Below are 12,413 nucleotides of genomic sequence, written 5' to 3'. Positions count from 1 at the left end.
TTCATCAAAACAAGCTTATACCAATACACTTGTAGAAGTGTCGTAGTCGAGTGGTTTAAAGAGAAAGTTGAGTTCTGGGAAGAGGTGAAAAATAATTTGTGAGCGTTATCATTCTAATTATGCAAGTGTGGAAGAACATCAGCTAAGACATGTTCCCTGAAAAGCATGGCTCTTCAAATGCCTTCATATTCTAAATATGTCATGTAATATCGTAAAACTCGGGGTAGGATTTTTACGCCACGTGTTCGTATAATCCCATGTACATCTTTCTGTGTACAGTGTTTGTAGTTCCCAAGACTTGGCCAAATTTCTGATCATTTTGATGATTCCAGAACCTTGCAATACACACAAATTCTTATATGCCAGATGATCAACCTTTTCTGGTCGATTCCACACCGTTTCTTTCACAATGCAATCGCATGACCAGAACTCAACTTCATCTTTAAGCACTTGACTTGAAAATCAAAGGTCGTGGTTCGATCCCCGACACGGCACTAATGTCCTTTGGCAAGGCATCAATCTACCTTTGCCACACTTGACCCAGGTGAGGCATATGGGTACCTGGCAGGAATTAATTCCTTGAAATGCTAGAGCGCTGTAATGGCAGCTAGGTTAAAGCCGGGGTAATAATTATTAATGCGCCTCGGAATAGAATTTCTAGATATAGACAGCAATATAGAAATGCCTATAATTATCATTAATTAATTATTATTATACAATAGAATTTTCCTTTCGAATGTAAACAAAAATTTCTCTCAGGATATTGGGTACAATAATATTATTGACCTATTTTTTCGGGGTGTATTTTATAAACTTGTTTTAGCGATGTTTATTCAGTGTCAGACATACACAACCGGATAAATAAAGTATTTTTTAAACGGGTATAGAGACTAATACACGAAAGAAACGAACCGTTACCTAGATTGTGTATTTCTTACGTGATTTGATATATCTTTCTTTCCAATAAACGTCATTTAAAAAGTTTTTTGATTGCAAAGTACGACCATTAAACAATTCGGTATTTATAGTTCCTACAGTAACAGTTTTGTATTAGTTAAAGTTAAGATGACATGCAGTTGATCTCGGCAACATAACTCCAGGAAAGAGAAACTGTTGAGTTTCGGAAATGCGATAGTACAGGGGCGAGTGCCATTCAGTATTGGTGGGGACGGTGGTGGTGGTAGTGGGGGTGATGGTAGTGGTAGTGGTTTTGGTAGTGCATGGTGGTGGTGGTGGTGTAAGCGTTAGTGGTGATGATGGTGTTAGTGGTGGCAGTTGTTGTTGTGATAGAAGTAGTGATGGTGGTGGTGGTGGTGGTGATGGTGGCTTCAGTGGTATTGGTGGTGGTGGTGGTGGTGGTGGTGGTGGATGCGGTGGTGGCTGCACTAACATAAACACATTTAGAACAACGTGACTATATAGGTAGATCAGTCATACGAATAATGCTAACTTATGGAAACTAAATGACAAACAAGAAAAAATGTTCAGGTCACGATGAAAGACTATTCACAGCCAAGTATTGAACAACACCGGATTTATGAAAGAAGTCGAGTGGGAAAACCCAGACACAAAGGTTAACAAGATGAGGTTTGATACATGACCTGTTATCGAACGTGACAGCGTAACTTGATTACGGTTATGATTTACACACACTGGATTAATCATTTACAGTAATACAGGCAGTTTATAGTAAGGCCTAATGTCGACTTGCATATGATATAGGTCTTTATGGGTGACATTGCAGAGAGCATTAATATACATAGTTACACCAAGAGCTGCAACTAGCTCTTCAACTCTCAGTCGCTCTTTTCATCAGAATGTTAACATTCATCTCGATTCTCTGTCCTTCCAAACTATTAAAAATGCATCCTGTTATCAGTTCTCTTTCGCCGAGGAACTCCATAAATATCAACTTGCCGTATAAAGCATATAAGTGATTATTATAGTTAGTGTAATTGATAGCAGACTTAATGACATTCCCAGATAAACTTTGTCCATTTTGAATGACTCAATGAAAAAAGTAAAATTTTCCTAAAAAGTTGATATGAAAGAAATCAAAATTGTGTCATCCTGACAAAGATGGTATCAGGATTTTGCTTGTCATAAACAATTCCCAAAGTTTGAATTTACAGTAAAATTCTATCGAAATGCACAAACATGGCAAAAACAATTGAAAAAAACTTAGTTATTCCAATCAGACTAAAATAACAAACCAATAATGGACCTTAACCCACATTCGTTGCTTCGGACTTGGTGAAAGAGAATTTTGACAATACTTATTTTGTTGTTAAAGCATGCTGCTAAGTCATCCGTAGCAGCACAGTTATGAACGAGATACCACTAGACAAGACTTTAGTTTCTTTATCATCTTAAAATGAGTTCTGAGGTTACATATAGGGTATTACCTTTTAATGAAAGGCCACTAAAGTTTGGTATATATATATTTTAATACGCATTGTATAATTATCTAAATCAATATTTCAAGTGCACATGTTTTTCAGACTTACATAACACTGCTTCAACCACACCCGAACAAAAGGTGTCAAATCCGATGAAAACGGCTGAATTGCATAAAAACGGCTGAATTGAATCAAAACGACTGAATTGACAATCACCTAATTGAATCGCTACTTTGAAGCGTATACCGATTAGCCTACAGTCGCAGAGAGTTGAAATTATTCAAAGATTTAGACGTGTCTGTATCATGACTAATCTTATTGTAACACTGCATGCTTCCAAAATTGTACGAGAATATAATATCCCTATCGTAAATTACACCGGTCAAGATTATGGCTATGTACTTTGATACGCCGCGTACATACACATTAAGAGTACTTCATCAAAAAGATAAAAGTACTTGATCGTGAACACTTTACCAGCTATCAGTCACGCGACCTTCTGGAGTGTAGGCCTATCTGAAGAGCTCCTAATGACAAAATATTGTTGATTTCCTATATAGCAGTTCAAATTTCATGGATGATATTACTCTAGTGTCTAGGCACGGGGATAGGGTGCATGATATGGGCCAAAGTCGTTTGGTATTGCCATTTGTTTTACATCTCATCAGTACAGTCATGGTCTTGATAAGCTCCCGGGATAAGCTTCAACATGCTGAGCGTGCGGCTGGCAGAGTTTTAATTATAACGCTCATCTAAATTTGAACATAAATCAGATGTCTCCCGTTCTTCAGACGCTGCACTAGTTGCATGAAAAGCATTTAATAAAGACTCCTCTCTAATTGGCATAGAAAGTTTTTAAAGCCCTCATCACACCAAATTAGTTCTCACTACATTCTTGAACCGTCCTAGAAAATCTTAAAACGGGTTGTGGTCAGGGTAGAATGTGAAAATAATATAATACGATTCTATAGTTCGTTCATAAACTGTTCTCATTTCGTCCATCTCGTCTGTAACCCGTCTACATTCAGTTCATATCGAGTTCAAATCGGCTAAATTTGCCATTTCCAAGCAGTCCAAGCCCGTCCGTAGTCAGTTTAAACCCGTTCTTAACTAGTTCGCAACTTGTTACATTTATAGTTTCAGAGACAGTTCCACTCGTTCATCTCGTTTTATTGCGTTCGAATGCGTCTGTAATAAGCTTGCAATCCCGTCCTGGCTCGATGGCTATAAGATAAAAAGAAACCTCGCACGTTCTTGCCATTCGATCGGATTCCTTATTCCCGTTCAACACTCCAAGCTGTGCAGATCAAGACGTACACTATTGATGCTCGACCACGTCACGTCGTAACAGTGGCGGATCCAGGGGGGGGGGGGGGCCGGGGGGCCCGGCCCCCCCCCCCTTGAGAAAAAAATCATGTAAAATCACGCGATTTTTTACCTTTTTGGGGGGTTGGGCCCCCCCCCCCCTGGCGCTCAAGGGGGGGGGGGTGCAAATTTTAAAATTTTCGAGGACCAAAAAAAAAAAAAATGTGCACCGGCGGCACTGTTGTTACTCCATTATTCTTTTAAAAGAAATGCAATTCCTCATGCTCTTGCGCCTCTCTTCTATCGTTGCCCCTTTTTCATTTGTTTTTTTCTTTTCTCCTTTAACTCACAAAAATTCTCTCCCCCCCCTTTTTTCCATCTCTTTTTTGTTTTGTTTTTCTTGTTTTGTTTTGTTTTGTTTTTTTGTTTTTTGTTTTTTTTTTGGGGGGGGGAGCTACACGCCTGACAAGAGGGACCCCATATTATGCACACTGCAAAATTGCGTGTCCCCCCCCCCCCGCCCCTTTTTCCGGTAAAAAAAAAAACACCTTCTTATAATATCATCCCCTTTCTTTTTTTCCCTTCTCATTATTCTCCTTTTCCTCCTTTTCTCTCCTCCGTCTTTCCCCCTTTCTTCCTTCTCCGCCTTTTCTCTCATCTCTCTCTTCCCCTTTCTTCCTTCCTCCCTCCTTTTCTCTCCTCCCTCTTTTCTTTTTTCTATTTTCCCTTTTCTTTCTTTTTCCCCTCCTTTTTCTTCTTTGTCCCTTTTTCTTTTCCACCCTTCCCCTTTTTTTCTTCTTTTCTTACGGGGGGGGGGGGGGGCACGTGCCCCTGAATCCGCCACTGGTAATTAAATGCGTAAAACACTTTATGTCGATCGCACGATAATGGTATTGTTTAACAACTCAGTAATTGAAAATATCATATCATGGCGTTTGATTGGGAAGTCGGGTACACAATTTGTCGTAAAAGAGACTTCTCTCTGTTGAATAGAATCATCAGACATGCCGAGAAGATAATACGACAAGATTAACAATTTTGAAAGTTTTTCAAAGTTTTTTTGATTGGTTTGTCTGATTTTTCTGCTTCAATTGAAAGTAAATTATTTTTGGAGTGCCCTTGTCCCTTTTGCAGCCAACCTCAAATGATGTAGAACTTTGCAGGAATTATGAATATGTGATGTATGACCTATCTGTGAAATTTAAACGTTAGCAGTGTCCTCATAATCAAATTATGCAAGGAAACCCGTTTACTTGCTAGACTTCACTGTCAGACACTATTGAGTGACTGACTGGCTTTTTTCTTCTTTGGTAATAACATACATGAAAAGAGTTGTAAAGGGTACATGAACATTTGTCTACATCAATAACTCACTTCTTGTGATGACCAAGATTAAACTGATTGAATCTTTGCGCAGCATAAAACGTATGACCATTCGGTACAATTGTCTGAAAATCAAGACTATTACTTTTGGGCTCTATAGCCCTAAAGTCGATTTGACAACTTATCGTCGTTATTTTCCCACTTGAAGACATTTTCAAGCCCCACCTTTTTTAGGGAAGTTCTAAATTAGTATTATCTTTCAAATGCAGTAGGAATTTAACTTTTCATTTTTTGGCCTGCAAATGGGACATAGTACCTTTAACCCTATTCTAACCGGGGGGGGGGGGGTCAATTCGACCCCTCCCCCTGTAGTAATTTAGCGACTACTCCGGAACCGCGGCAGAGATTTCCTTTCATGACTTTTTTCTTTCGAGTCTTACGCATCTTTTAAAACATTTTTTTTTTTTGAAAATCGGACGTATAGTTACAAAGTCACGTGACCTTTTATCTTTGCATGTCAGTCCGAAAATCGCTCATTTTTTTGTGATTTGTGTACAAAACATATGGAAATATTATTTGTCCTAAAAAGAGATAAAACATTGGTTATTTGGTCTTGTTTAAAGTTTAGGTGTTTGTTTTGGGGTCCTCCAAAACACACACATAAACAAAAAAGTTGAGGGGGGGGGGTTAAACCCCAAAACCACCCCCTGCGTACGCGCCTGTGTGAAAGAATATGTTCTGACTAATGATACAAGTTTTGCCGGGAACCCGCCTACTAATTGATATATTTGGTAAATTATCTATCTGGACTGAATAGATATAGGGTAGTCCCATATACAACTTTATACAGTGCTTGTAACTTATCAAGACTGCCTTATGGGCCAAATTTCTTATCATTTTGATGATTCCAGAACCTTGCAGTACACACCAATGCTTATAGATAATCAACATTTTCTGATCGATTCCACAAAGTTTCTTTCACAATGCAATCGCATGACCAGAACTGGTCTATACCTTTAAACTTATTTGTATCTAGCTCCATACTTTATCATAATTATAGGGAAATAACGGGGTTGTTACTTTATTGCACTTACAATATGCATGGATCGATGTTTCAAAGTATAAACTTTTATGTTGACGTTGAAAAGAAGTGATATGGAGTAATATATATTATAAATAGCTAGAGAATATTGACACCCAACAGGATATTAGCGACTGATAATGCTATTAAGTTTCCCCTACTCTTATTACAAGTGTTTGGACAGGTTGATAAAGTAGCTCAAGCGTTAGATAATCATAACTTTAGACTCGATTTCAACCGCGACAACGATCACTGAATATTGTAGGATCGCATATGCTTCCAATGTGTTCATTTGAACCAAATTCATGACCCTATACCAAAACTTTGTATTACCTTTAAGGTAGTTTAGTTATTAATTTTTCTTCAAAGTAATTAAAGCATTCAGGTACTATATTCTGTTTGGGGACCTTGCTCTAACGAGAGCAGCTTCTATAAGGTCTCCTCTTTCTTTGATGTACAGAACATTATGATCTTACATAACTTTTTATAGAATTTCTTTAGTTAATAACAAGAGTTGTATGCCTATGTTGAACATTCGCTATTGCACTTCAAATTATGTTTGTTATATTGATAATCTGCTGTTCCAGTTACTTTATTTGAAATTCTATTTACAAATGTTTGTGATAAAATATATAAAATGAACTATGAACTATGAACTATAATTGGTGCCATTGAACCATAACTAATATTATGTAGTGTTAGAGCACGAGAGTTCAGTGGGTCTGTGCTGTGCGTCTCGTTTCGAGAATGGCCGTAGAGGGCACTAGAACTTTGCAAGTAATACAGTAGACGCCGTATATTATTTACGTTATAGGCTAAGCTAGCGCCTACACACACATTCAATGCAAATTGCCAAATGCTGTCGAAATTAGGGGATTTTCATGGATTTCGTGTTTGTTTGGATCCAGATTTTCCTTCAAAGTCAACACATGATCCACGATATCTGGGATTTAGACGTTAAACGGCATTCATACTCGATCTAAATTACGAGGGTCTGCTGTCTCAAGGAATCGTCAAACCAGGTAAGATTTTAACTAGTTTTACGATCATGTTGATCATGTTGATTGTTGAATGAATGCATGATGGGAATTGGAACATTGCCTGGGAAATCGTAATGCTATACATAAATTCACTACTAATTAGTATTAGACCTAGTGTAGTACTACCATTTATAGCAGTACTCTACTCTGGTAGCTGCTGAAGAATAATAATAGAATATTAATTCAGTGTTTTATGTATTTTTGGAGGGTATAGTTTACCTTGATTCTGAATTTGAATTCTCACTCTTAGTTTTTTTTAGACAAATTATTTTAAGTTGATTATTAACAACATGATCATAACGCCAACAGTCATGTCATTAACATCCAAGACAAATGATACTTAGTGATAGTGATAATGTGACTTACTGTAGGCTAAATTGTTTGACTCGAGTCTGAGACATTTATAGACCCTAGATCTACATGTTAAAAAAAAATGAATGCGTGCACCGTGTCATTTGTAAAAATTGAATTTTGTTAAGCATTATAAATATATTCATAAGCCACGCACATGCAGGGACATGGTGATGTTAAATCTAACAACAATGTTACTTTGTTAGATCTAGATTTTTCCAGTAAAATAAAGGGCAATTTCACATCAATTTCTAAATGTTAATGTCATGACATATATCTAGACTCGCAATGTAGATGATTCACTAACTACAAACCGTATGTAAACTAAATAAATTACAGCATTGATCTGCAGAGTGCAGACAGTGTGATTTTTTGGCTTTCTGATGTAGCCTTGTGGCTGGGTAGTGGGTGATGATATGAAGTATGATATTGATATCACCTAGCCTTAATTTACATCCGTACCCGTGCATGAAGAGGGAGGTAAACAAAACCTAAAATGCGTTTTTAATCACCCCTTCCCTCATCCGACGAACCTTGCAAACTGGCTTTGGATCTCACTGGTCTAGTGGACTCTTCTTTCTAGTCAGAATACAAAGCACTTTGAAATCGGTCAAAAATTAAACCAAAATGTCAAAATGTCAAAATGTGCTCTACAACTAGTTGAGGATTGTGTGTCTGTGACATGCTTCCAAATCTTTGTATCTCGGATCTCCAAGCAAAGTCCTGAGAGTGTTGTGCATGGAGTTGTGAGGGTGGAAGGGGCTGGCAGTGTATAACCATGGCCTAGTATCCCTTTTAGATGTTTACAGTAAAATTCAATTAGGATGAAATATCAAATGATGTTTCTTATGGTCCAAGCAAGGAAACAATATAAGAATATATCATATTTCATTCTTTTTTATATACAAAAACTATACATGAAATTAGCCTACATGAAATTAATTAAAGATCTGAATGTGGTATGAATGATCTAGTGTACAATTGCTACTATATGACACCCTTCTCGTTATCTGTTATTATCTCCTTCAGACTGCTCCAAGCTGAACAACTTACACATTGGAGAACTACTAGTGAAGGAGTGCAATCTCCTTTCATTGTACCATGAACTGGACTAGATAGTACTAGAACAGAGGCATTCCCAATGCAATGAAGGAGAAACAGAAAGAGAAAACAGGGCGGGCCAATGATCTGAAGATGAATCGTCATGGCATCCGTTTAAGAACTCAGCCTCGTCTTGACTCCAAGTGGCTCAAAATTGATATTCAGGTAATTTCAATACAGATTGATTCCCTTTAAAGAACCATTTTTACACCCATTTTTACCTTACAAAGTTTAGACAATAATATCCTTATGTAGGCCTGATGATGAAGATGACAATGATGATGACGATGATGATGACGATGATGATGATGATGATGATGAGGATGATGATAACGATAACGATATTGATGATGACGCTGATGATGATATAAATGAGGGCTTCTTTTATAGCACTCGTATTCGCTCCTGCTGAGTACTCATGGTGCTTGCTCTTAAATATCTCATAAATTCAACCTTCTTAGTGTGTGTTTGAATCAAGCATTTACTTTCATAATTTCCTTAAGTTTTTGTTAGCATTTTCATTTATGCACACAACTATACAAACCTCCTAATTTTCACCTAAGACCACCAGATACTTTCCTGAGAACAGCCCATCTGAATTTTTGAACAAACATACAGCATCCACCTCAATAGCACAAACACATGTCAATATAGACTACTTTTCCATTAGATGTCATGCACTCATGCAATTTTGACATTATTTTATAAATTTTGTTTCTTGTAAATTTACATACAAGTGTACATGTTAATATTTGTGCAAATGCGACACACATACATGTACATCAACATGTATACAGTGTACTTGTACTTTGCTCATTGGGTATTCCCATATTTTTCCTATTCATACATGTAGGTAGAGAACTGTATAGTGTATTGAATTACATGAACATGTTCTTTTTGTTTGCATTGTTGAACTGAGGGGGGGGGGGGGGGGGGGGGGGGGGGAGAAAGAAAGAAAGAAGGAAATAAAAAAAAAAGGAAAAATGGGAACAGAGAAATAACCCTAATGTTAGTAACTAATTAATAAGCTGCTTTGTAAATCAGACACTATTGAACTGTATACTCTTTAAAATAAAATGTACATGTAAAGAATGACCTTTATTTTAGCTCACTTTTCTACCTATTTGAAGTTGATGACTGAGTGATTAATACTTGTCTTTCAGAGCCCTTAATACTGTAAGTCTTCTAATTATAGCTCTATGTGGGCAGACATCAGGAGGTCAGGAGGAAGTGAAGGGTAGATTCATAGGATTATGATAGAAAGGGAAATTCTTCTTATGAATAAGAAACATGCTGTATATACACAAGGAAAACACAATCAGGATATAATTTACCCCCCCCCCCCCAAACAAAAAGGGAGAAAATGACAGCCAGTACAATTTTTGATCGCTACATGTGCACCATTCATATTCAGCAGGCATGCTGGTTTACACATGTACAGGTAGCTTTCTGTTATCATTTTCATGTATAAAGCTAAAATGTCACAATATGGGCTCCAATATGTACTGAACTAGGGTTCTTCTTCTTCTTCTTCTTCTTCTTCTTCTTCTTCTTCTTCTTCTTCTTCTACCTGTCATTATTATTGTATAGTTATTATTATTATTATTATTTGTATTATTATCATTATTATTATTATTTTTCATTGTAATTGTTATTATAATTTGTATATTATTATATATTTTCTTTTTAAAATCTTTATTATTTTTTATTTAGTCGTCATCATGATTTGTATTTTGTAGTAATAATCATTTAGTAATGAATTCTATTTCGCTGTATTACATTTCTTCTATTCTAGGGAGCTTTTGGTAATGTATCATTGAGTCACCTATGGAATGAGTTAGTGAGAGAAGGTGAAGTGACTGTGGGATTGTCTGACAGTATCATCAACTCCGCTGGCTTTCCTGCCAGAAAAGGTGAGATATATATCTTCATTTTCCTCATGCCTTTTGAAGGTCTTGTCAAATTAAACTCCATTATTGATGAATCCAACATATCAATTAACTTCATCAATTTCTATTCTAAAGTCTTCATCTTAAGCCTCGGTCACAAATGCCATTACGAATTGCTAGAACGCCGTATGAACGATTTTCAGACAATAGAAATTTGGAAAGACAATGGAAAAACATGGAGATTCGTACAAACCTTTGTGCTAGTAGCTTAAAATGACCAAGGTGAAATAGATTACAGAGATTATTAGAAAACGATTCTTCCAAGAAAATAGAATACATGAATAAAGTTGGATGGAAGTGTTAATAGTAGATTAATGTACATGGGAATACTATGTAAAATACACATTCTTGATACATGTACATGTATGTTAAACATGTATCAAGAATGACAATGCATGTACATATATACATGTACATCACAGAATATAATTAGGACATACACAGTGCGTGTCACCCATGTATGTTGTAATATTGCATTGGTAGTTGAACATTGGCAACAGATATTGAGCAATATTGTAATTGATGTTTCTATAGTGTATTTATATGTCTCGATCAATGCACATTGTGTATACATATGTCAGGAAGGTCAAAGCTCTTTCCAATAAGAGCAACACAGCGCAAATTTGGGGGTTCCCAGATATTAGTCTGCAAATACAGACACTATTGAGAGGACATGTATTCATGGTCATCTAGGGGAATTCATACATCTACATGTATGTAAATATTTCTTTTAGCCAAGGTTTTGTACACATGTAAATATGTGCTTGTCCAGGTCAGGGAAAAAATTATTTAACAAATTTGGGTGGCTACTTTTCAACCTTGCTTGCATGAAAATAACGCTCTTTAAGTTGTTTTGCATTGAACTCTATGCAAATTTTTGGGGGCTCTTTTATGACTTTTGGGGACTCTTTTGGGCATTTCTGGGGCTGATTTGCCCCGAGCCCCCTGTATTTTTTTTCACTGTGTGCTTGTCAATGAAGAGAAATGCTTGTCAATGGCCTTTGCTCTCTGAATAAATGTTGTATTTTACTGTGTCCTTTCCTGAGACTTAATTTAAAATCAAAATTTTACATTCGTACAGGTAGTACATACTTTTATTATTTGCTCTCTTGTGCATTTTGATTGGTTCCTAATCAGTTTTAGTTTTGATGGGTATGATTATAGCAACCTCCTCATTTGGGGAGTAGGACTTTATCATCAATTTCCTCTTGAAGCTAATTTTGGCAATTGTGTTTGGTAAAGACAAATGGTTTCAATTAGGATTCTCTGGAGCCCTTTCACCAAATCCTTTCAGCCCGATAGAACACTCTGCACGATACATGTACAATAGTGTATTTCTGAATGTACACGCACTTGTATACAACCTCCATGGTCACAAAAAAAGAAGTGCCATTAATTCTCATTTTTTATCAGGTTTGTACATGTACAGGTGTACATACATGTACATTGTTGTATTGATCTTTCTGTTTATTAAAGCTGTACTTTGTACATTGTAAATGTTAAAATAGTATAACAGATGTACATGTACAGTACATGTACATAATTTGTAAAGATAATGTGCATACAGTGTATTTTCAATTCTCTGATTTTGGTATTCTTGCACTCCTTGCACAATAAATTGTTGGCCCATACGAGAAATCAGAAGAAGGAAACAAACAAACAAAACAAACAAACAAACAAACAAACAAAAAGCAGATACAGTATATATAGATTCTTCATTGATTGTGTATATATGCCTACCTACATGTACATGTATGTAGGCCTGCATGACTTGAAATGAGTCAGAAGCTATTTCTAAGCAGCCCTGAATAATGCATTCTGGAGTGCTCATTGACTATATGTGAAGTGTGACGTTCTTGTTTTA

At 36.5% G+C, this 12,413-nt stretch overlaps 1 protein-coding gene across 2 annotated transcripts in view; it reads left to right on the top strand.

Moving 5' to 3' along the window:
- The first annotated feature begins 6,933 nt into the window (after positions 1-6,933).
- Positions 6,934-12,413, top strand: part of LOC588717 (E3 ubiquitin-protein ligase HERC2) — an 86,778-nt gene continuing 81,298 nt past the window's right edge. For both annotated transcript variants that reach the window (XM_030980291.1, XM_030980290.1), the window contains exons 1-3: positions 6,934-7,130; positions 8,529-8,765; positions 10,396-10,513. In XM_030980291.1, the coding sequence (XP_030836151.1) occupies positions 8,646-8,765; positions 10,396-10,513 (238 nt within the window). In that variant the 5' untranslated portion in view covers positions 6,934-7,130; positions 8,529-8,645. The remainder of the gene's footprint in view (positions 7,131-8,528; positions 8,766-10,395; positions 10,514-12,413) is intronic.

Source organism: Strongylocentrotus purpuratus, unplaced genomic scaffold (assembly GCF_000002235.5).
Source record: "Strongylocentrotus purpuratus isolate Spur 01 unplaced genomic scaffold, Spur_5.0 spur5_scaffold_11, whole genome shotgun sequence".
Classification (NCBI taxonomy): domain Eukaryota; kingdom Metazoa; phylum Echinodermata; class Echinoidea; order Camarodonta; family Strongylocentrotidae; genus Strongylocentrotus; species Strongylocentrotus purpuratus.
Note: the sequence above shows the minus strand (reverse complement) of the source record. Positions and strands in the feature narration are given on the sequence as shown.